The sequence below is a fragment of the Bombyx mandarina genome, chromosome 09, assembly GCF_030267445.1.
Source record: "Bombyx mandarina strain Sakado chromosome 09, ASM3026744v2".
Classification (NCBI taxonomy): domain Eukaryota; kingdom Metazoa; phylum Arthropoda; class Insecta; order Lepidoptera; family Bombycidae; genus Bombyx; species Bombyx mandarina.
This window is the reverse complement of record NC_143216.1, coordinates 13,771,656-13,797,527: the sequence shown is the minus strand read 5'-3', so window position 1 is coordinate 13,797,527 and position 25,872 is coordinate 13,771,656. Positions and strand designations below refer to the sequence as shown.

Genomic DNA, 25,872 nt, shown 5'->3' with positions numbered 1-25,872 from the left:
CCCTTAAATTTTATAATAAGTATGTAAAAAGTGAAATGTTTCTTTCTATAGATATTTCATTCGTGTCCTTGAGAGCACTAGTAGCTGGGCCGAAAATGGCCCATGTCCTTTGAGTTAACTTTTACACTATCGAGAACGTTACAAAACTCTCACTAAGCACAGTGATACACGGTTACGTTTTGCAGGTTCATATCGCAGCCGGCGTCCCCGGCGGGCGCGGGCGGCGGGGAGCACTCGGCGCGCCACCACCCCGCCGTCAGAACATCCAGATCTGAAGATCACCTGCAGGTACTCACCGAAACACGAGAAGTGGTCGTAGATCAGACGTTAAGCAGATTGAGAAGATATTGGCGATGCATATCGATGCATTGTTTATTCACACATAGACTTTTCTTAGAAGAACTGGCCTAATCGTTTCTCACCACGACGAACGTATCTTACTATTTAATTTTTATGTTTTTAAAATGTTGTCTTGTTCTGATGATTCCATTTCTCCCAAAAAAAACCAAAAAGCCACTTTCACTAAAGTTCATTGAAACGAATAACCGATCAATAGTCTGGTGACTGGTGTTTGAATAAAAATAAAAAATCAAATCTCAAGTCACTATGACATTTTCGAATGAGGTTAGCGGAGCGGCTTGTCTGTGAAACGAAAGTCTTGAGTACCTCAGCAAAGCAATTAAAAATTCATGTAGAGTAAGATGGCTGAGCTACTGAGATGGCGCGTATCCAGAAATATTTTCATTAATCTTAAAGTTTTATTAGTAATATTCATTTCCCCCGAAACGTATCGGCCACGGAAACCGTAGTAGACAAGGTGCTCTTGCAAAGTCTAGGGCGATTGATACAAATTGCAAAATAAAAATTAGCGTCTTATTTGAATAATAATTTTGGTTGTGGTAATTTTTGAAAGGCCTCTTACTTTTTACATGTCTCTTAGAGGACCAGATCGACCTAGTAACCATGATCTATGTCCAAATGAAATTATGACTATTGATCAATATCGCCTATTCTGTTATCACAGCTCTGTGTCGTTTGCTGTTGTTCTTTATCATAACTAGATAAAATCATTGTACAGATAAACAATAGATAAAGTGAGACAGTAAAGTTGAAAAAAAAAAACAAAAATATATTTGCAAATAAAGTCACTTGAAAAAATAAAAAAATCGATAAGATTACATTTTTTAAGAATCACTAAAGTTGTTTGTTGCAAGAGAAACGTGAAGGAAATGTGTTTATTAAAAATGTGTTATATTAGAAATGTGTGTTTAAATTTGTATATATATTTTTTACCTAAAATTAGAATGCTCAGTAAAGTTTTCCTTATCACAGTGTGACGGTAGTGAGCTACATTTACTTTTATTTTTTATTTATTGCATCTACGGATGGACGAGCTCACAGGTGTTAAGTGATTACCGAAGCCCATAAACATCTACAACGTAAATGCCGCCATCCACCTTGAGATATGTTTTTTTTTTCTTACCTATGCTGATAGCCTTAAGAGGCTATTTCAACTTCTCCTTGACATGTAGGTGAGCTCACAGGGCTCTAACTGGAGTGCTACTAACACTGGCCCTAACAAGAGCAGTGCTTCGCAGAAACTACCACCGGATCGGAAACGCGACCCACTGAGAAAACCCGGCGAGAAACTCAATGGTCTTGCTACAACGATAACTATGTATTAATACATTATATGTTTGTCTAATTTTTATTCTAAGTTAAACAAGGTCGTGTTTTGCAGAAGGAATGGTCGCTGAGCGCTGTGGGCGTGGAGCTAGAGGAGGACGTGACGTCATCGCTCAACACGCTGCTCGATGCCAGACCGGACTCGGCCACGCCCCAGCCGCGCTCCGACTCCGACGCGGAAAGAGACAGGTCTGATACATTCCGCCATTGTAATGAGACTCTCGGCCATCGGCCAAGAACGTGATATGAGCTACTTCGGACACATCACGCGGTCTCCTGGACATGTATTAGAGGAACTGATAATCTTGGGTCGCATAGAACGCAAGTGCCGTCGAAGTCTTCGTGGCCTAAAAGTTAAGACGCCCGGTGCATTCGTGTCGAGCGATGCACCGGTGTTCGAATCCCGCAGGCGGGTACCAATTTTCGGAATGAAATACGTACTTAACAATTGCTCACGATTGACTTCCACGGTGAAGGAATAACCTTGTGTAATAAAAATCAAACCCGCAAATTTATAATTTGGGTAATTACTGGTGGTAGGACGTATTGTGAGTCCGCGCGGGTAGGTATCACGGCCCTGCCTATTTCTGTCGTGAAGCAGTAATGCGTTTTGGTTTGAACGGTGGGGCAGCTGTTGTAACTATTACGAGACCTTACAACTCACATCTCAAGGTGGGTGGCGGCATTTACGTTATAGATGTCTATGGGCTCCAGTAACCACTTAACACCAGGTGGGCCGTGAGATCGTCCAGCCAACTAAGCTATAAGGTTAAAAGCGCGCCGTGGGCAGAACACCAGCCAAATGGTCAGACCTAATAAAGCAGTTAGCAGTAGTCTAGACCGCACTCATTAAGAACAATGTTTTCCAGTGCTTGCCAAACGGTTTCCTTCTTTATTTGTCAAAGCTATTTATGTTTCAGTTCTTTTTTTTTTCTTTAACACAACCAGAAAGATAATATAATACATAAAATGTATTTTAAATATCGAGATATCAGTCAGATGACGGTCGAATTTTGATTATTAGGTAACCAATAGTATTTACCGCACTATCTGTGTATCGATATTATTAGATAGATGTATATTCATATAACAACACTACTAAAGTATCAATTTATCCGAGTATGCACCCCCGTCCATCTCATGTCCCCTCCCTGTCTTCTGTCCATAGTAACGATCATGTTAACAGTTTTCTATCTCACTCTAGTTCTTCTATAAAATGGTGCTGGTTAAGATACGTTGAAAGCTCGCACGGATCTGCCCTGAAGCAACCACGTGCTCCGGTTCGAACCCCGCCAGTATTGAGGGTCTTATCTTAAAGTGGGCAATGGCATGCGTCTAGATGTCCGGGTTTTGGGAGCCGATTTAACCGCTAAAAAACATATTAACCATACCTGTCCTTAACAATTTTAATTGAACCAATGCTAAGATGGTGGAACCAATGGTAAAAAACTAAATGCTTGTGCACAGAATCGTATGGACTTACAACGCGCCTGTCTCGAGCGCGATGGAACGTTCACAACAGACTCCTTCTAACTCCACCTCCATCTCCGACACTATTTCACAAAGGTAACTAACAACATTTGTTTCTGTCTAACCTAAAACTGATGCCGGTTTTCTAAAAAGCTACCAAAAAATTTTTTAATGGATCGATTCGGAAATTAATTCCGCCCGACCGATCCTTCCCGTAAAGCTAAAAATTGCATGAAATATTCAACATTCTTTGATTCAGCATTCTTTCCGGATTTCATCAATACATTTATCGAAATCAGTAATTAAAAAAAAAAACATAAAAAATTTAATTAGTGAGAATAACTTAATTCGTAAAAAATATAGTATAAATGTTGATATAATTCATATTGTAAATATATTTGTTGTTACTAGTGTGATTTCGCCATCATTCATATCGCGACGATTTCAATTAAAATGTTCAGTTAATATTTTAATGTAACATATCAATCATTTTAGTTCATTCATATACATAAACTATCTAATTTCGCCAGCGCAAGATTATTGCGTATATATCAGTTCCGTCCGTTCGTTCGTTCGAAAGTTTTACCATCAAACCGCAACTAGGGTTCCCGAAAAAAAAAAACACAGCTACTACATTAATTAGTAATATTTGCATTCTCTCTCAAGAAGTATTACCGTTCCTCTATCTAAGAACCAAACATAATGGACTTGGTTTGATATACAATGGATTTCATTAATAACGACCTCGGTTATAACGACTTTTTGGTTTTAACGACTTCAAACTTACGTCCCTTGAATTTAAAGCATACTTTCCTAAGAAATTCATTCGGTTATAGCGACTTTGTATATAGCGACGACAGTAAAGTGTTCCCTCAGCCGTCGTTATAACCGAAATTCACTGTAATTGAAAGTTTTCGATCACGTTGTTACACACGCAAAAAATCGTCAAATAGCGTTAAGTTACATTCAAAATGTTTTGCCGTCAATACTAAAAATGAGCGCATCAATATTCAAAGTTTATCTATTGGAATGAAGCCAAGGCCTAAATCAATCCGGTGAACAAAATATGATGCATCGATTTAACAAACATAATAAGCTTCTTTCAGACTACGCTATAATATAATAGCATATAGTATATAGCTCATAGCACAACAGTATCGCGCACCATACATTGTTATGGACGCGTTCATACTGTATTGTACTATATATTATTGGTTAAGTGTACCCCGCTATACTATATGGCATTATAGTATAGCGTATTAATATTTTTCTTCGGGACTTCAGTTCCCACTGTATTTTGTACCGTATGTTCCATGGGGAGTGCTCTGAGGAATTGTTCGAGATGATACCGTCATCTCGTTTTTACCTACCTGGAGCCACTGTGGTCATCCACAGTGCGTTTCCAGTGGACTTTTTTGCTACGTACCATCCGGCTATGGAATGAGCTCCCCTCCACGGTGTTTCCCGAGCGCTATGACATCTCCGTCTTCAAACGAGGCTTGTGGAGAGTATTAAGCGGTAGTCAGCGGCTTGGCTCTGCCCCTGGCATTGCTGAAGTCCATGGGCGACGGTAACCACTCACCATTAGATGGGCCGTGTGCTCGTCTGCCTACAAGGGCAATAAAAAAAGAAGAAAAAAAACCTGTACTGTTTTTATTTTCATATATTAGATGTGTTGTAGAGACGTGTTGTTGTCAGGTCGTCGTCCCCGGCGTCTCCATCGTCGTCGTCGGCGCTGTCCCCGCACCGCGCCGCCGCGCACGCCTTACTGCCGCATCACAAACTTAACGGTAACGTAACTTGAACGGTATGTGATACATTTGTATCACCATCCTTTGATCTACTGTACACTTCTTTACTCGTTCAATTCACACTTAAGATATTGGCGGGAACATGAAGACTGATGTCATATGAATTATTTTGTCAATCAAGTGTTTAAGCTTCAGATGTAAACTAGTAATAAAAATCAAACCTGCAAAATTATAATTTGCGTAATTACTGGTGCTAGGACGTCCTGTGAGTCCGCACGGGTAGGTACCACCGCCCGGCCTATTTCTGCCGTAAAGTAGTAATGCGTTTCGGTTTGAAGGGTGGGGCAGCCGTTGTAACTATACTGAGACCTTAGAACTCATGTCTCGAGGTAGGTGGCGGCAATTACTTTATAGATGTCTATGGACTCCGGTAACCACTTAACACCAGGTGGGCCGTGAGCTCGTCCACCCACCTAAGCAACAAATAAAAAATGATTACTATAGAAAATTTGAAAGATGAGCCTGTTTCCGCGTTCCGACGTCAAGGCGCGTCATCTGCATGTTAATCGTTCAATGGTGAAGTTTTTGAATGAATTACAGGAGACATGAGCCTCTCCGAAGCCGTCTCAAACATATCGAGTCCGGACTACCAAGACCAGGACGACATGTTCGAGACGGGCCGGGAGTGTCCGCGCATGGAGCTCTCCGACCCCTCGGACTCGGACTCCACGATCCTCGTCTCGGAGCCGTGCCACAAGCGAGCCAAGTCCAACTCGAGCTATTCGAACGAGCACGGCAGTGACGTCACGCTCAACGGAGACAACAACGACCACAGAATAGTCATACAAGTAAAGGGACCGGACAAACAGAACCAGAATTCGAACGAGAATGTAAATATCAATAACAATAACAGTAATTATAGTCAGAACGGTAATGAGAACGGTTACACGTCGCCAGAGAACCAGGGTTACCAGGTGAGAACGGTCAACAACACTTTGCTACATACATGTGTATTTAAAAACAGTGTCAATCCGAACAGTTCAATTGACGGATAGGTTGAAAAAGACACATAATTTTGTATCTCCCACTAATTCGGTAGGCAGCGGCTTGGCTCTGCCCCTGGCATTGCTGAAGTCCATGGGCGACGGTAACCACTCACCATCAGGTGGGCCGTATGCTCGTCTGTCTACAAAGGCAATAAAAATAAAAATAATAATAATTTTAAAATGATCTCGAGATATTTGAAACATTTTTTATTAAAAACATACAGAAGTATTTATTAAATTAGACTTAAATTCGTTTTGTCTTGGTATTAAAGCAATGCAACCATTAAATGTAATGTGACATGCATAAAATAAATAAGTATGTCAATAATAAAATGATGATGTAATATGTAGTTGTATTGTCCAGGAGGTCTGCGGTTCGTCAGAGACAGGGTCGGACGAGGGCTCGGACGGCGACTCGTTGCATTCCTTCCACTACAGTCCTAAGGCTGTGGACATCCCCTCTGCCGAGAGACTTGCCAAGAGACTCTATCATCTTGACGGATTCAAGAAGTCTGACGTATCAAGGCACCTCAGTAAAAAGTAAGTATCGCGGTTTGATTTTCTAAACTCAAATAGCAATTGAATTAGGTCATTTTACTTGAAGTGGAACACCAATTTTCCTATTGTCCAGTTGAAAAACAAAGACAGCTTTACCACCAAATTTGTTATGGAGACTTATAGTTATAGATTTGTAACTTTTTTAAAGCAGTATTATTTTACTTGTCACTTGATGTCAATGTTATCTAAAAGTAAAGTAGTCAAAACAAAAATCAGCTGTGGTGTCATGAATGTGTTTTTATTTTTTATTAGAAGTTTTTTTTCTAGTTTTCCACATTTTCACCCGTTATAATTTAAATTCATGTGATCTAATTTTTATTGCTGACAGAATACTCGTGTCTGAATCAAGTCTTTCTTTGGTTTTTTCAGTGTATACTAAACATTAAATATAATCAAAACTTAATAATTCAAGGTAGTGGTTTCATTCTCATATGAAACTTTATAGCTGGTGTACTGATACAGCTTATTATACTATTCAATCCAATTAAAAAATACCATGCATGCGTTTGAAAGATATGATGAAATTGATTATTCTCGACAGCCAGTGGTCTCGAACCTACCAATTTTTCGGTATTTCTACCGATATGGGCTCTGTTCTGCGGAAATACTGAAATATAACAATTTTTCTACGATTTTAGAGTATACATGGAAATTCTCCAGATTTTTCTACAGATTTGACACTTTTATAGACATTATTGATCCAAAAAAATTTAAAATTGGCAAAACTACTTCGATACTTCTTAAGAGTAGGCTCTTTCCCAATATTGTTCAGAGCAATGATTTCCAGGAAATTTATATAGAGTGGCGCATTTTAAGAAATTGTTGTAGTGTAGATAATATTTAGTAACATTTGGTTGGGTTCTTCAATAAAATACTGATGATAAGGCATTTATTGCACACCTTGCTTAGCTGGCGGTAGGCGAACGACTGCCCTCGCAGGAGCGTCGCCCGACATCGCACATACATACACGTCATATTGCAATGTGCAACATTGCATATTATCTACACTACATTGTGAACAAATCAAAATATTTCCGAATGATGTAGAACTATTTTGGGATGAAGTAACTTTACTAAAACGTGGCGATGAAACTCAAATGTTTCCTTTGTTGACTGATTTCATCCTTAATATTTTATCACTTCCCTATTCATCCGCTAACGTTGAACGCATATTTTCACATATTAATCTTCTGAAACCAAAACAGCGAAATAGGCAGTCTACTGAATAAATCACTGGTCTATTACATGCAAAATGACTCTTTAATACAGCTAATTGCTATGATTTTGAAATTAATTCGACGATGACTGCAGCTATGGCCAAACAATATTGATATAAAAAACAATTATTCTTAAATATTATTGTTATAAATTAGCCTGTAAGTTTTTTTTTTCCAATAAATAAACGAATTCGATTGAATATTGTATATTTTTTGACAAATAACGATTTTGGGTACAAAATAGTACAAATATACCGATTTTAGTTGGCAAGTCTATCGATTTCGCTCTATGACGTTCGAGAACACTGTCGACAGTTCATTTCAAGGTACAAGACGGAAGCACCCGTCCATTTTAGTTGCAAATGAATGTGTTTCACTCAGAGATGAAACATAACATTACAGTAACGAGTTCTCCCGCGCCGTAGCGGAAGAGTACGTGAAGCACTTCGAGTTCGCGAACACCACGCTGGACGCGGCGCTGCGGACCTTCCTCGCGCGGTTCGCGCTCTCCGGCGAGACCCAGGAGCGGGAGCGGGTCCTCGTGCACTTCTCCAGGAGGTACCTGGAGTGCAACCCTGGAACTTTTAACTCCCAGGGTAATTTGTATTCATAATAATTTTAATGAATGAAGGAATGAATGAATGAATGATGAATGATTTCTTTATTTCAGACAACAACAAGTCCATATGCGTACATAGTATCATTGAAACATACTAAAAATTAACAAAACCAATCAAATAAAAAAGATACATTTATTAAAAATAATTATCAGTTGGATACATTTCAAATGTTCCATTCAACTGATACTTACTTCGAACCAAACCATTATTATTATTATTATTATTTAGTCCGCAGATGAACCATGGTACAATGGTTCAAGTACCGACCGACAGTCATAACTGTCTGTTAATGCATATTAATGGGTATACAGGGTGTGATTTTGTACATAGGTCTTAGATGAGGTGCTGACAATGCTAGTGTCCATGAGATGAACTCTACTATTACGTATCCGGTTGGCTGAATACTTCTGTTATCTTAAATCAGATTCTAAAACAAAAACGTTCACTCATTGTTTTTCAATTTTCAGTATGTGTTATATAGAGGCTTGATCGAATACAATAAAGAATATTTTATGGCATTTTTAGTCTTATGAAAACCGGTTTTCTTACCAGTGATAATATTTTTAGTAAATTCCAATCAAAATATCTTGAATATCTATACTAATAGATAAATCTACAGTGTTCCGTTATAACTACTGAAATTTGCATTCGATTGGCTTGAAACTTGTATCCATGTCGAAAATACATGTACTTAATAGATAGGCTAATATTTATATGACTTTTGGACTCCCTACACCAGTTACGGGGGCGTTAATGATGAGAATCTTTGTGGGGGTGAGAAATAATAACGTTAATTTTAAATGCCCATCGAAGCCGACGAGTACAGCTAGTATCTTTTAAAACCGCTTCACTGTATGTATGAAGTTGGTTACTAAGCCCGACTCCACTTCCACAGACGCAGTGCACACGCTGACGTGCGCCATAATGCTGCTGAACACGGACCTGCACGGCTGCGGCGGCGCGCTGCAGCGGATGTCGTGCGCGGAGTTCATCGACAACCTGGCCGACCTCAACGACGGCGACAACTTCCCGCGCGACACGCTCAAGCACCTGTACCACGCCATCCGCTCGCAGCCGCTGCAGTGGGCGCTGTACGTATCCTCGCTGTACTATGTACTGCACTGTACTGTATTGTGTAGTGTACTGTACTGTATTGTGTGCTGTACTGTATTGTGTACTGTACTGTATTGTGTGCTGTACTATACTGTGTACGGTAATGCATTGTGTAGTGTACTGTACTGTATTTTCAACTATGTCTTCTTTTAAATTCCATTTTTAATTCTTATATATTTTTTCGTAGCAACAACTTAATCGTTAACTGTAAATTTTAGTTAAATAACTATATAAATATTTAAATGTTATATACAAAATTTAGAACAAAATTTATAGTGAAAGTTACTTGGAACGAGTTTTATCTGTTTTAAAATGCTTAAGTTGGAAAAAGCTCAATTGAATTCAATTTAGAACTACGTTTTATTTTAATACCGTAATAACAAAAATGATAAAACCTAAAAGTACCGAAAACACACGTGACTCAACGTTTTACAAAATATAGTCGTGTGTGCTCAGTGCGAGTTTTTTAACGTTCTCGAGAGCGTAAAAGTTAACTCGAATTTGTATGCAGTTGGAACAGCGCCCCTAGCGGCAAACGTTTACACGCCTACAAGTTTGAGTTAACTTTTACGCTGTCGAGAACGTTGGAAAATTCGCACTAAGCACACTGAAGAAGACATTAGTTCAAATATGCTGATGATTTGTAGCGACACCGAGAGCGCAGTGGCGACAGCGGGGGCGGGGGGCGAGGTGCGCGCCGCGGGGGGCGGGGCCAACCCCTTCCTTGACGTCGCCGACCCCTCGCGCGCCGTCGAGTACAAGAAGGGATACGTCATGAGGAAATGCTGCGTCGATCCCAACGGGAAAAGAAGTAAACAAACCTTTATCTTGAACGTTTCATACTTTTCATTCAGAACAGGTCCAACTTTACTATAAAAAGTGCTTGTCACGGTAACATCCCACTGATTTGAGGAGACAGCACGTGTATCGTTGAGACGTCAAGCCTTAGGGAATTGTTGATATGGGATTAACAAATCATGATCGTCGTGGCCTAAAGGATAAGACGTCCGGTGCATTCGTATCTAGCGATGCAACGTCGTGTGAATCCCGCTGGCGGGTACCAATTTTTCTTATGAAATACGTACTTAAGAAATCTTCACGATTGACTTCCACAGTGAAGAAATAACATCGTGTAATAAAAATCAAACCCGCAAATTTATAATTTGTGTAATTACTGGTGGTAGGACGTGTTGTGAGTCCGCGCGGGTAGGTATCACGGCCCTGCCTATTTCTGTCGTGAAGCAGTAATGCGCTTTGGTTTGAACGGTGGGGCAGCTGTTGTAACTATTACGAGACCTTACAACTCACATCTCAAGGTGGGTGACGCATTTACGTTGCAGATGTCTATGGGCTCCAGTAACCACTTAACGCCAGGTGGGCTGTGAGCTCGCCCAACAAACAAAATAAAAAAAGATAATAGAAATTAATAAAACTAATTTAGTTTGAAAAAAACCTTGTTAATACTACTTCGAAACTTATAAAAATGTCTTTTAATGTTATGTAAAAAATCAACCAACATTCTTAACTAATGTATCTGTTGTTTTTTTTAGCACCTTTCGGACGGAGAGGCTGGAAAATGTTTTATTGTACGTTAAGAGATTTAGTCCTGTATCTACATAAAGACGAACACGGCTTCAGGCGCAGTCAAATGTCAGATAATTTACACAACGCTATCCGGTAAGAGTAACATGGATGCGAAATGAATTTAGTCTAGTATAGATAGATATGTGTAAGAAATGTAGCTAAATTTCATTATGTTGATAAAATTATGTTGTTTATTTTCTGTTACTAAAAAAGTTAATCCTAATGAAAGCAATATGAAAACAAAATTAAACTATTCAGAAATAACGAAATGTAGATACGAGTGGAATAATAATTTGATGTAATAGATAAATTTAAATATAAATCTTAGACAAAATCATATGTGTCGAGTTTTGTAATAATGTAGAAAGCTCGAAAAACATTTTCAACATTAACAAAAATATAGTTCTAGTCTTTAATTCGAATTGTTGTATTGTTCAAGGATCCATCACGCCCTGGCTACCAAAGCGATAGACTACACTAAAAAACAACACGTCTTTAGATTGCAGACGGCCGATCAAGCAGAGTTTTTATTTCAAACAAGGTAATTCTTTTTTTTTTCTTCCTATTCTAGTAACTTCGAGGGGTTATTCTAGATTCACCGAACTAGTAGGTGAGCTCACGGGGCTCAAGCCGGGAGTCTTGGTAACACTGGCCCTAGCAAGATCGGAAATGAGAAGATCCGATAAGAAACTCATTGGACTGTGTCTGTGGGTTAATTTACTCGTCGAGCCCTTCGTCGCAAGCGACGGCTTTGGCTTGAGGTACCTAAAAGCACCGTTAATGGATAGGGAGGATCCGTAATGACGTGTATAGGGCGACGTCGACTGTTTACCATTCGGTCCACAGGATCAGGTATGAGGTAATTCTGATTGAAAGTGCATGTACATAATATATGTGGGTACATATTTCAAATTCGTGACATACGTGCAAGCGGTCTCAAAGAGACCACCCACTGTTAGTAGGTCACCGTATGGCGTGGCCTGCTTCGAATCTGTAAATGCTGTAAATGCTTACAAGGATTTTGTCAACCTTAGCTGACGTTACAATTTGTTGATTTAATTTATCGAGAGTCACTCAGAAGTAGGTAGCCTGATGATCTTGAGGGATAAGATACAGTGCTTAACTGAACGGGTACTTGACGGTGCTTAGCCAGAATTACATTCCCGATCCTGCGGAAAGAATTGAAAGCAGTCGACGTCGCCCCTGACGTCATTTCGGATCCTCCCGATCCACTAATGGTGCTTTTAGGTACCTCAAGCACCGGTCACCGTTCTCGTCGAACCCGTCGCTTGCGACGAAGGGCTCGGCGAGTAAATTAACCCTCAGACACAGCCCACTGAGTTTCTCGCCGGATCTTCTCAGTGGGTCGCGTTTCCGATCCGGTGGTAGATTCTGCGAAGCAATGCTCTTGATAGGGTTCGTGTTAGCAACGTCGTCAGGTTTGAACCCCGCGAACTCACCTACTAGTTAAGGTTACGCTGAAATAGCCTCTCAAGGCTATCAGCTTAGGTAGGAAAAAAAAGGGTGCGTTAAATATTAAATAATTAATAAGAAATATTTAACGTTAATAATTTAGTAATATTTAGTATGAATTATATTAAATAATAATTTTGTTATTTATATTACTAAAAAATGAATGCTAATAACACTTTTTTTTACGAGTGTACATGCGTGAAAGTTCACCTGCGGCTATATTCAGACTCGCGAAGTTACGTCGGTCGTATTGTAATGAGCGATTTAGTGGGCAACTTCATTTCTGTTAATTTTGTGTCACGGTGCGCGCGCATCGTAAAATTTCACTCTCATAAATTTTTCATAACGCGCCTAAAGAAGTATAACTTCAAAAAAAAAAACCAGAATGAATAATGTAAAAATTGTTGAATTGTCATTGTGAATCGACTAGGGCATCGACTTGTCTAGTTTTTTTGTCGTCATTGCTTAGGTGGACGAGCTTACAGCCCACCTGGTGCTAAGTGGTTACTGAATCCCATAGACATCTACAACGTTAATGCGCCACCCACCATCAGATATAAGTTCTAAGGTCTCAGTATGTACATATAGTTGGTTTGCAATAAGCTTATACAGCTGAGAAGCTTAAATATTTGTCAACAGGAATATGAAGTTTGAGAGAGCTTGCTATTGTAATAAGAGCGCAGTACATTCATATTGTTACTACCTGTACCCGTCCGCTTCGCTGGGCATTTAAAATTAACATTATTATTTCTCGCCCCCACAAAGATTCTCATCATTAATGCCCCCGCAACTGGTGTAGCGAGTCCAACACTCATATAAATATTAACCTATCCATTAAGTACATGTATTTTCTACATGGATACTAAGTTTCAAATCAATCGGCTGCATGGTTCAGTAGTTATAACGGAACATCCTTAAAAACCACTGTAAATTTATATATTAGTATAGATATATATCATGTTGTTACAGTGACTCAAAGGAGTTATGTTCGTGGGTGGAGACGATAAACTTCGTGTGCGCGTCGTACTCGGCGGCGCCACTGGCCGCGGCCGTCGGCTCGCAGCGCAAGTTCCAGCGGCCGCTGCTACCCTCGTCGCACAGCAAATTGTCTATGGTAGGAGCACACCCCGCCCCATCACGCGCACTGCACGCCACTACAGCCTAATCATACATTAATATGACTTTTTTGGCGGGAACGCGAAGAGTGAAGTCATGTGATTTGTTTTATTTAGTCTATTTAATGTTTCTTCAGGTTTAAATGTGTAATAACGGTGATTTATTAAGTGTTTAATATGTGTGAATGTGCACAAATGTGGGACAATGAAACAAAGCCGCTGGACGTAACTTCTCGGGATCCTCCAAAAAGTCCACTGAAAAAATCTCAGTAAATGACCACCGTTTTACTGAGATTATATTTCATCCCATATCATCTTATTTCATTTAATTTCATCCCAGTTGATTAATGTCTCAAATTAATCATCTTCATTTCATTTTATTTCACTCCATATTATCATTTTTCATAAAAATAAGACATGACTTAAAGGTCTTTGTTACCAGGTCATAAAATCCCATAAAAAAAACATTAATATACAACGATTCGCCACATATTACTTTTACATTTACTGGTGGCAGGACCTCTTGTGAGTCCGCACGGTTAGGTACCACCACCTCGCCTATTATGGCATTAGTTTATTATATTATAATATGATACATGATAAAACGATAGGCGATGTCAAACGGAGAAGCCTCCTTGTGCAGACCAATTCCTACTCCTACACTGTCTAAAACAATAAGAGAGTTGATTGTCTAACACTTTTTCAGAACATTTCATTAACAAACAAAGTTGTCCAATTGCTCAATATAGAGCTACAACATTGATACAAGTTAGGGATACCACATCTAGCAATATATGAGGAAATAAAACTATTCATTTATTAATGTTTTGATAAAATGTATTCCTGAGCTTTTGGTAATTAACATTTACTGTGTGCAGCGCGATCAACTAAGAGATCACGAAGACCGTATCGCGCGACTAGAGGAAGAACTTGCTCAACTCAAGAGACAGGCGCGGGATAACTCTTCCCATACTTGGGATAAAGACCATTATCTAATTTACGAGGTAAATTAATTGAATAACGTCTAAGAGTCTAATCGGTAAAACGCCCTATATATTCGTATCAAGTAATATATGTGGTTCAAATTCTACAGCTGAAATATATTTTTTAAATAAATTTGTATCTATTACATTCTTATGAACGGCAACCAAAGCCTTACAAACGGCCACGTTATAAAATTTAAGGGCTGTGACAACTTGCCAATATAATTTTACAATTTAAATTTAAGATGTTCAAGAACAATGTTTGATACATTAAAACTAATGAAGTATTTTTGTTCTAGATAAAGAGATACCGCACGTACGCGTCCGTGATGCGAGCACGTGCGGGCGCGCCCGGCGCCGAGGAGGCTCCCGCGCCGCCCGCACGTGCGCCGCCGCCCTGACGCGCCATGCACGTGCTCGCCGCCTGTCTGCTCTGACCCTGCGCGGCCACGCTCTAGCCGCCCACCGCTGATCCCACGACCTAACGCGACTTAGGGAAGCGTATTAGTTTCAATTGCCTATCTTGCGCTATATACTTTCACCCTAAGCGACCCATATAACTTCACTGTGTCTGGTACCCTGTGAGCGGTTTACCCACCTACAAGTGTTGATTGTTGCGCTGTTGACTTACGTCTGATGGTGACATAGTATATGTGATATTAAAGATGTGCCAGTGTCAAATACAGTCGTAGTTAAATATGTATTCAAAACCTTAAATCGGAAAACATATGTCTATACAAAATGAACTGTTTCTGACTGTTGGTTAAGTCCTTGCAGATCCATATTGTAACCAAATCACGAGCAGAATTCTAAAATATAATAATGTTAAATAAAGTGAACTACGAATACGCGTGGGTCTTAGCGTGTAAACATAATAATATCAAAGTATAAACTTTCTGGGTGACTGAAGGCGACTAATAACGGAGCGAAGTAATAACGATAAAGGACGTTTCATATTTAAAGTGGTTTATAAATTATAATAACGAATCATCTAGTCCTGTCTTCCTTGCGATTTATCTACATGTTGAATATTTGTCTGCATTGCCGTTATTTTCGTCCTCTACGAGTATGTGTGTTGGAATCGATTACGAGAACTTCAGTGAAAACTTCATTGCCTACAGTAAAAACAAGTAAATTGTAACTTTTTATCAGCATTCTATTATAGTGAAGTAGTGGTTGGTATATATAGTTTTATTAGTTTCGCGTGGCGACGACAAGTATGCCAGTTAAACTGAACTCGCCAATTTTGTGGGTTATTACGTCGGCTCGTCGAGCTGAACAACTAAAAAGCTTTAAGTATTATGTTTTTGAAATCACAAAACAATTGGCTAGATAAGATGCTATAAAAAAAAATCATTTATCATTCCATATAATTTATATCACTATTCATTGTACTTGATGGTGAGAGAAGTGGCCAGATTTAGCTGTTGACTCATTAGCTTAATGTAACCCGTGATATTGAAATCGGTATTTTTATTTGACAACAGCTAAATTTTTATTACATTTTTGTAAATAGTGTTTTTAAAGTGTTGAGACTGAAACATGAAGTTATTTATTTCGTTCGTAAATTAACCAGTGTCAAATTATAGGCATCGATAGTTACATCCATAGGATCTCAAATGTGATTTATAGTACTTTTTATCATGTAGAATGAGATAATGTGACTGGTTCTGAGAAATATTTGTTACTTATCAATAGCGATTGTATTTGAGAGGTTTGCTTGTGTTCATGTTTTTTTAGCTACTTTTGCTTATTTATATATTTATGTTGGAGTGGAAGATCATCATAACGATTGACTGATTACGCAAACTACGTAAGGGCATTGATGATTAAAGGAAAAGTATAGAATTAATTCGCTATTTATTTTTATATGAAATGTTATCAAAAGTATATATGGTGATGAGTGTCATTTTTACTTCTGAAAAGGTCTGGACAAATAACATAAATAATATAGGACCTATGGAAATGTTTAAACAAAACTTTTTATTGATACTGAGAATATTGATATTGAACATTTACATTTAATGGCCATTATAACATAAATTTGAATTACTTATCATAGAACATAAATCCAAAGGGCTACTTTGCTTTCAGTTGCTAATCATTGTAAATAGATAAATATTTTTACGAGTTATTTAAATGTTATGTTTATCTTTGTATTATTTACTCTTAAAATGTGGTTAGTATATTACTTTTTTAATAAAAGCATTTTCTCTGTGCTTATAATTTAAGTCTGCATTTCTTTTACATTACATAGACATATTGTAAGACACATTTTGCCCCAAAATTGTAAATTAAAAAAAAGAATTTACTCATTATAGAATTTACTTTGCTCAAAAATTGTATCTAAAATGTCTTGCATTTTGAATACTAACAACTTTATAATCTAAAAGCACAGTAGTGGCATATTCAAGTTTATAGTATACACATGATAAAAAAATATATATTGGTAAGGTAAAGATGGCTGTGGGAATGTATAGTTACATTTTAAGTCATCTAGCAGTATTTTAAATTTCATTTCAGTTAAAAAAAAACATGACTAAGCATTGAGCAGTGAGAAGAATGACAACTCTAAAATGAAGTATGTATATTTAAAATCTAAAAGTCCTATGGAATATCATCTTTTAATATGAGAGAAAGAGAATGTCTAACAAATCAAAATAAATATTTATTAATAGCCTTACAAATTTTCATTTACTTTCATAACCCTTTTCAAATAGACACTTAAGAGGATAGTTTTTAACATTTTACATACTAGTATCTTGAACTGAAAGAATAGTCTGTATTTTTTTGCAAGGGCCTCTGTAGTGGATGTGCTAACAATTTTGCAATACAATCATGTATTTTGGTAGCATTTCTTGATACCTCAAACACATAAGAATAGCCATTATCAAGATCCTGTAATGCATCATATATTTCATCACATTTATGCGTAGCACAATCATCTTCATGTGCCAACAGAATATCTGTATAAAAATATATCTGACTTCTTATATATTGGAAACATAGGTCTTCATGAGGAATTATTGGAACACAATTAGATCTTCCATATAAAATCAGAAGTCTGACAATATAAGGAGGAGGCAGTAAGGATTCTCCAGGTTTCATCAAAGGAATTTCTATATGATGTCTTATTAGTTCATATACTTTTTCAAAATCAAAAGTGTCTGATGTAGCTTCTTCAGCATGTGCATAATCAATAGCACTGATTAAATCTTTAACATTGCTTGTAAAATTCTGGGTCCAACATGCATCTGCATCTTGAAGTGTTATCAATGCAAATTCAGTTTTCTTGCTGATTGCATGTTTTGTATGAAAAAAGAAATCAAGTATTCGTTTCAACATATTGATTGGAGAAAATGTTGTGCCATCACCAAAACGGTATAGAGAATTTGGATTGTCATAGCAAACATCTAAGCAGACAATTATTTTCTCTGGTACATTTACATTTGGCAGATTAGGCTTCTCTAGATTTGCAAGAACTTGTTCTTGTATTTCCTTAACATCTTCATTCTCGAGGACGGACGTATCTTCATATTGTCTAATAAGAAAAAGAAACTGTAATAATTGCATTACACATTGCATTACTAGTGGTAGGACCTCTAGTGAGTCCGCACGGGTAGGTACCACCACCCTGCCTATTTCTGCCGTGAAGCAGTAATGCATTTCGGTTTGAAGGGTGGGGCAGCCGTTGTAACTATACTGAGACCTTAGAACTTGTATCTCAAGGTGGGTGGCGCATTTACGTTGTAGATGTCTATGGGCTCCAGTAACCATTTAACACGAGGTGGGCTGTGAGCTCGTCCTCCCAACTAAGCAATAAAATATATATATATATAATGATATAGAGTATTTCAGAATGAATAAACAATAATAGACTTGTTTTTTTTATTAGTTAGATGGGTGGACGAGTTCACAGCCCACCTGATGTTAAGTGGTTACCTGAGCCCATAGATATCTACAACGAAAATGCCGCCACCCACCCACCTTGACATATGAGGTCTAGGTCTCAGTATCATTACAACAACTGCCCCACCCTTCAAACCGAAACGCATTACTGGTTCACAGCAGAAATAGGCGGGGTGGTGGTACCTACCCGTGCGGACTGAAGAGGTCCTACCACCAGTAAAAACTTCTGTGATATAATAGGAAAACAACATTTAAAGCCCTTAATCTCTTAAAATTAATATTATAAATAAACAGTATTAATAAACTATACAAAACTGAGCTTTCTTTTTACTGAATGACAAACTTCACTCCATGACACTGAAAAATACTGAAGAAAATTCTTTTTTTAAATTAAGAGTTTTATTAATAAAGGTTTTTCTTTAGAAAATATCTAGCCATAAATCAATATTAGATGCTCACCTTGAATCACTGTCTGATGCTCCATGTGAGTTACTAGAAGATACTGTCTCAGGACTTTCCATTATTTGAAATGTATGTATTATAAGACTGTAAATAGAAAATCTATCATGCACCATAAGTAGCTTTTCAGCGTTATGATATAGGTCAATTTTATTTTTATAAATAGCCCGTGGTGCTTAGAAGTTGAGTTTCTGTAATACAGCTCTTAGTTTCTAGCTCAGTATCATTTAGACTCTCATTGTCTCCAACTTTGCAGCTTAATCTAAATTCCTACACCTATTGCCTTCCAATTCAGTTTGTGTATTGTCTCCTAATCCAAGACAATTTAATGAGTTTTACGTGTGATTGTTGCTACAGTGGAGTCAGTACAGTCCAATAAAATACTGTCAAACATCAACCTTTCTTGGCTAGTTTAGATTTTGCAAATCTCTATAGGAACATTGAAAAACTTCAATAAATATAAATTAATTTATAATAAACTAAATAAATTATAATACTATTGATGAATATAAATAGAATACACTCAAGCTGTACTGTGTATTGATGATGATTATCTTGTTAATTGTCTCAAATCTACTGGTAGCTAGTTTAAGTCTAGTCTTTAATTGACAATATTTTAATACCACTGATTCCTGAAGCAATATAGGAGCCCCAGCATAGAAAAGCACTGTTAAGTATAGGAATAATATAAAAATGAAATGTAATATATACATATTTTTATATCAACTACACTACTATACTTTGGCAGACTGAATGCCAATGTTTTAGTCAGTTCTACTAATAAATACTGTAGTCACAATCAATTTTGTAAATTCAAGAATTCTGTAGAGTTGTATTCCACTGGCATTTTATTAGAAGTCGAGTTTCTAGTACATTGGGGAATAAATTGCATAAACATGAGGTTTAAGACTAGTTTTATTTCATTGGTTATTATATACCGCCCTTTATTTCACACAAACCTTTTAAAAACGATGCTGAGCCTTGTAGTTACTATTATTGGCGTAACCACTCAAAGCTGTAGTTCCGGTTTAAACCCAATACTAAGACATTTTTTGTATTAAGACCGTAAAAGTTTTATGTTCGAATTATTGAAAAATTCTATACATACCTATTTGAAGAGTTTTTGTTAGAAATTTACATTAAATGTCCAAATAAGAGCAGGTTTTTATTATCATAGATAAGCCACTTGTCCTCGATATAAAATACATTTAAAAACAAATGTACATACACATTAAACAGAATCCAATTAAAAATAAAGTACCATGACATGGGGTAAATTGGGATCCTGGGGTAAATTGGGACAAACCTGCGGAAGATTCTCAAAGTACCTGTAACACGGAATCTACCTAATTTTGTTTATGTTAATATTTATCAATGTATAGAAGAAAAACCAAGTTAACTATGGAAGTACTAAATATGAGTTATAGTAACCGGCAAACATCTTGAGCAAATGACCTTGACTGCGCAGAACCGAATTTTAGATCACTTTGGTGGTGAGGGTGAGGCGCGACGGCAGGGGAAATCGTATCGAGCGCGTTATTGGTAGATCAGTCGAACCCTGCGCCCCGCACCGCGCCCTCATTCCGCTCGTTCCCAAAAGTACGCTTGCGTACAGTGAAAAATCTATCGTTATTAATCGTTAAGTTATTTGTTATAATTGCTTGTGGACTTTGTTGCCATTGCTATTTGTTGTGTGTTTGTTGATTTTTTATAAAACATACACTATGCCGCGGCAAACTGGTGTAGTAATCAAAAGAAAGGGTAGAAAAATTGTGTACGACGTATATTGCTTCATTATAAAACAGGGGAAGAATGATATGGAAAAAGTAAAACAGACTTCGGAAGCAACAAAAACATCAGTGAGTACTGTTAGGTGCATTATTAACGAAGCTAAAGGCTCTGGCTTGCTCGCTGTGTTTGGGACTCCGGGTAAGAAAAGATCAAGGAAGAAGAAAGTTACCGGAATGGATAGTTTCGTTCAATCTGTAATAAAAAGATGTAATCATAATAACTACATAACAAGCAGCGAAACTCCGTACCGTAGAAAGGCTTCGAAAAATTTAAAGAAGATATACATTTTAATGGCTCGGAATGAAGTTTACGACGAATTATGAAAGAGCTAGGCTTCAGATGAAAAAAAAAACAGAAAATAATCGGAAGCTGGTAATTGAAAAAAGTAACAATCGATTACTACGAATCGAATATCTTAAAAAAATAATTAATTAGACAAAAAAGAAGATCGAACGACCGAGTTGTAAACTACACCGATGAGCCCTATGTCGACTCATCACGATGATGGCGACTCGGGTGATGAAAACAGTGATGATGATGATGGTCAAGATTATGATAACGAAAAAAAAATTACAAATACCAGCTTCGCTTCAACTGAACCAAGACCTGGCAACAGCTCTAGTTTTGACTTAATAGAAGGAATATCTATTTTACCCCAAGATTAAATTATTACAATTATTAACCTATATTTTTTGTTGATGTTCTAATAAATATATAAATAAATACATATGTTGATTTTAATAATTTAATTGCATTATGACGCAGAGTAAGTAATGTTTTTGCACGTGAGTGTACCATGCGCAAACTTACCCCCACTACGTCAACAAATGCTCAAGAAGTTTGCCGGCTATTATAAGTTGGTCCCAAAAATTCGTCAAATTAAATTTAAAATAGTGGTTGAAAAGTGCGTTTTAAAACAGCTTAAAGAACTTTTAAAAAAAGTAGTATTATCGTTGTTTTTTCAATAAGATCACAGTTTATATAAGTTTTTAATACACCTGGAAATACCACAACAAACGGTAAGTTGCAATATTCTTATTTTAAATACAATATTTCGACAAAATAAAAAATGTATATTTTTTCCTTTCTTTTTGGGGAAAATTGGGACGTATGTAGGGTAATTTGAAACGAGACTGGAAAAATTAGGGACGAGAAAACACAAAATTGGAACGCCAAAAGACAAAATAGGGATGGCTTGTTAGGGTTGTCACTGATATCTTATAATAGATTTTTTAGCCTATACTATCACTTAATTGCGTGATGTAAAGAAGGTTAATGTGTTTATCAGTTAGTTTATGTAAGTATTATAGGTAAAAGAAAAGTATATATATAATTACTTTTTTTCGCGACATTTACCTTGTAATATCTGCACGGTCGTATGTTCTTTATAGCAATAAAAAAAATTAAAAGTTAAAAGAACTCAATCGAATCAAAACTTTTGTTATTTCAGAATCTATTCACGCGTCGAATCATGATTTTGTTAACATTCACAACGAACACACACAAATAAAAACAGGCCGCAGATTTTAAATGTAACATTAATTAAAAATCCGAGATATCCAATTATGAGTGAGTGAATTAATTGAGTTTAGTTATTTAGCTTAGAAAGAATTTCTTTTATTTTTGTTATTATTGGCAGTAATCAGATAAAGCTGTTTTTTTATCTTATTCACCTGATATCTTACTCTTGCTCAAAGATCATTTTGAAAATGTTGATTAAATAAAATTGTATTAATGCATTTCCAGTCCTTTTGTTTTCTATTTTTTATTCTATTTTATGATTTTGGTTCAGAGTTGTGATTTTTAAGGAAATTAAATAATAATTTTCTAAAATATAACATGCACGTACTTTTTTTGATCATTGTATTGTTGATTACCATTCACGTCACATCGCTTCGGAATAGAAACCAGCTTAATTTACACTATGTTGTGTATTGTGCTTAAATTATGGATTGTATTCATCATTTCGGTCCATATAAATAATTATATGGCACCTACCTATATATCGCAGTACTGCGAGTTGACAACCCTTACAAATATCCCAATTTAACCCTTAACCGTGTCAATTTACCCCGGACGCTGGGTAAATTGGGACGGCCATTATTTTACCGATTATTTCTTTAAAATGAATAATTAAAATAATGTAACGGTTTTTATCACCTAGGTACGTTCAAGACTTAACTTATTTCTTTGGTTGAGCAGTGACTATTTAATTGGAACTATTTTAAAATTCAATCTGAAGGTCGATTTTGTCCCTATTTACCCCATTGTACGGTAACATTTTTTGAAACATGATTTGAAAAACAAATTGTTTTTTGAAATTCAAGTTTGTTTACGGTTAGTGGTAGCTCGACTTTTTAGTTTAAAATATTATTTTTCCTTTTTTAAGTGTAGCAATCGGATTCTTGCGAGATTATTTTGACAATGTTTATTTAAGTAAATTTTCAACTAACAAAAACAAACACATATTCTGTTATATAACAAAAAAAATTCTTTCGAGATTTACACCAAAAATCCTTGGTTTATGTTAGTTATTCTTAAACTATGACACGATTATCTAACTTTTAAATATCTAAATACTTTAGTTTTGACTCATCTCTAAATTATACGCTCACAAGTTATTTTTACCAATGAAGTAGGAAACCTATGGAAATGAAACGTCAACCAAAATTTCGTGCCACTGTGACGTCATCTGGCCACAAAACATGGCGGCTTTAGTGCTGTACAAAAGATTTCAATGTTATCAGGTTTTATCGATAAACGTTCTTGGCTCATTTTATTTTAAATATTGTTGAGTATTATTTATTTGTAGAATTTATACTTTAATGGGAAGTAAGTAGGTATATTGTTATGTGCAAATATGATATGATTTAGATGGGTGAAATCTAAGACAAGTTCGTCCTTCGAATTTGCCAAGTAAACGATATGATGATTTTTAAAAGTTGCTACACTGATTTTATAAAGTTGTCGTTTGTCGCAAAACATAAAGATATGGCGTAGTTCAAAGCCATCAGCCCATTTCTAGCATGCTAAACGTTATCGTATTTTGAGTACGTGTTTTTCTTAGACTATAACAATCTATTTTAATTGTTTTGCTGACTCTAAAGTCCATAACATACTACCGCAGCGCACCCCAAGAAAGGTGCGCCGCACCATTTGAATCACTTTCGCTTGAGAGTGATTAAAATTTTAAACTTATCAAGGGACCGCGTGAAAAAAAAAACACCTACAGAACATTTATTCATTAATTACAAACGTCATTCCTTGTGACTTCCTCTCTAAAATCACTTAATTATTAAATATTTAACACATTTACAATAGTGTTTTACTCACTGCGGAATAAAACTATTTTATTTAAATAGTTCCGAAGAGATTTTGTCGGTAGCCTTTTTCCCGAAATATCTAAACAGAATGTCTAAATATGTTTTGATGACATATTTTAAAGTGGTATTTATGATTAGTGTCATGATCAATAGATTCCGACCGAAAAATGGATTTTTCGAATGAGGGCTCCATAATGAATTTAAATACATATAGATAATAGTTTTAGGGCATTAACTTTCTTGAGATCCTATAAAATACGTTTTAATTATTATTTTTGTATGTTTTAAGCATGATAAATTATGAAATTTTAAATAATCAATCATATTAAATCGATATCAAAGTCAATAAATAATGTACAACCCAAAACAGACGGCCGAACTGACGTGACAATGACATTTGGCGCGCTAAACATGGCGGATTTTCGGCCTCATTAGACGGAGACGGAGATATTTACGTATATTCATGTTTCATTGTATGTACGCACTGAAATACTGTTATATTGTTTTCCTGCGAGTTAAAGTGCTGAGTAAGAACGAGATAGATATATGTTTATGTATGTGCCTTCAAAATGGGTGCTATTTATATAAGCAATTGTACGTATAGAACAATATGTCGTGTCCCTACTATATAGGTCTATGATTTTTACGTGTGTCATTTGATGGGATGGTCACAAAATAAGCTATGGTTGTGACGAAACTTACATTCGCCAGACTAGACATCGCACTTTATCTCGGATTATCGAACACGGTAAGGCCAATAATAACGAATAAAATTTTTCAGTAGGTACATAAAATCATTATTGGTGGAGGAATTCGTTAATAAACTTTTATACTATTTGGTAGAAGTTTACGTAGTAAAGAAACTGCGAAATTTGAATACGAATTAATCGCATTGCTTGAAACAAGCAGGTCCTGTGTCTTATTTTGTATGTTATGGAACATGATATATTTAAAATTTATGGAAGGTTCTAACCGCCATATTTTAAATCATTTAGTGTGTATTGTCTGTGTTTCTGTTTTTATGCTGACGATAGGGAGGTGGTGAGGAAGAGGTAGCTCTACCCTATATAGGTAAGGTTTTTTTAAAGGATTTTGTGACCTGGTAACTAAGACCCCAGGTCATGTCTTATTTTAATTTATATTCTTATTTCAAACATGATAATATGGAGTGAAAGGAAATGAAATGAAGATGATTAATTTGAGACATTTATCAACTGGGATGAAATGAAATATGGGATGAATTAATATAATCTCATTAATATAGGTGAGGTATTTTTTTAAAGGATTTTATGACCTGGTAACTAAGACTTTTAAGTCATGTCTTATTTTAATTTATATAAATATTCTTATTTTTATGAAAAATGATAATATGGAGTGAAATGAAATGGAATGAAGATGATTAATTCGAGACATTAATCAAATTTGACGAAATGAAATGAAATCAGATGATATGGAATGAAATATAGTCTCAGTAATTTAAGTGAGGTTTTTTTTTTTAAAGAGATTTTATGACCTGGTAACTGAGACCTTTAAGTCATGTCTTATTTTAATGTTTAATCTAAATTTTATGAAAAATGATATTATGGAGTGAAATGAAATGAAAATGATTAAGTTGAGACATTAGTCAACTGGGATGAAATTAAATGAGATGATATGAGATGAAATCTAATCTCAGTAAAATGGTGGTCATTTACTAAGATTTTTTCAATGGACTTTTTGGGGGATCCCGAGAAGTTACGTCCAGCGGCTTTGTTTCATTTTCCCACATTTGTGC

General features: G+C 36.3%; 2 protein-coding genes across 12 annotated transcripts in view; one reads left to right on the top strand and one right to left on the bottom strand.

The window, feature by feature from the left end:
• Positions 1-17,296, top strand: part of Efa6 (Exchange factor for Arf 6) — a 39,740-nt gene extending 22,444 nt beyond the window's left edge. For 4 of the 7 annotated variants that reach the window (XM_028173218.2, XM_028173221.2, XM_089729939.1 and 1 more), the window contains 14 exons: positions 186-288; positions 1,742-1,875; positions 3,154-3,252; positions 4,855-4,946; positions 5,508-5,881; positions 6,318-6,493; positions 8,131-8,324; positions 9,244-9,439; positions 10,109-10,272; positions 11,012-11,138; positions 11,485-11,586; positions 13,488-13,632; positions 14,512-14,637; positions 14,916-17,296. In XM_028173218.2, the coding sequence (XP_028029019.2) occupies positions 186-288; positions 1,742-1,875; positions 3,154-3,252; positions 4,855-4,946; positions 5,508-5,881; positions 6,318-6,493; positions 8,131-8,324; positions 9,244-9,439; positions 10,109-10,272; positions 11,012-11,138; positions 11,485-11,586; positions 13,488-13,632; positions 14,512-14,637; positions 14,916-15,017 (2,134 nt within the window). In that variant the 3' untranslated portion in view covers positions 15,018-17,296. The remainder of the gene's footprint in view (positions 1-185; positions 289-1,741; positions 1,876-3,153; positions 3,253-4,854; positions 4,947-5,507; positions 5,882-6,317; positions 6,494-8,130; positions 8,325-9,243; positions 9,440-10,108; positions 10,273-11,011; positions 11,139-11,484; positions 11,587-13,487; positions 13,633-14,511; positions 14,638-14,915) is intronic. The other 3 variants (XM_028173222.2, XM_089729937.1, XM_028173223.2) reach the window with 2 other exon arrangements.
• On the bottom strand, positions 16,579-20,510 carry LOC114242162 (BRISC and BRCA1-A complex member 1). Of its 5 annotated transcripts, none has more exons than XM_089729941.1 (3): positions 20,093-20,510; positions 18,985-19,071; positions 16,579-18,157 (listed from the first exon to the last, which is right to left on the bottom strand). In XM_089729941.1, exons 2-3 carry the CDS (start codon positions 19,044-19,046, stop codon positions 17,371-17,373), a joined length of 849 nt encoding a protein of 282 aa, XP_089586067.1. In that variant the 5' UTR covers positions 19,047-19,071; positions 20,093-20,510; the 3' UTR covers positions 16,579-17,370. The 5 variants fall into 5 exon arrangements, with proteins under 5 accessions (XP_089586067.1, XP_089586068.1, XP_089586069.1 ...); XM_089729942.1 differs by having other exon boundaries at positions 19,944-20,448; XM_089729943.1 differs by having other exon boundaries at positions 20,291-20,448.
• Positions 20,511-25,872: the final 5,362 nt, after the last annotated feature.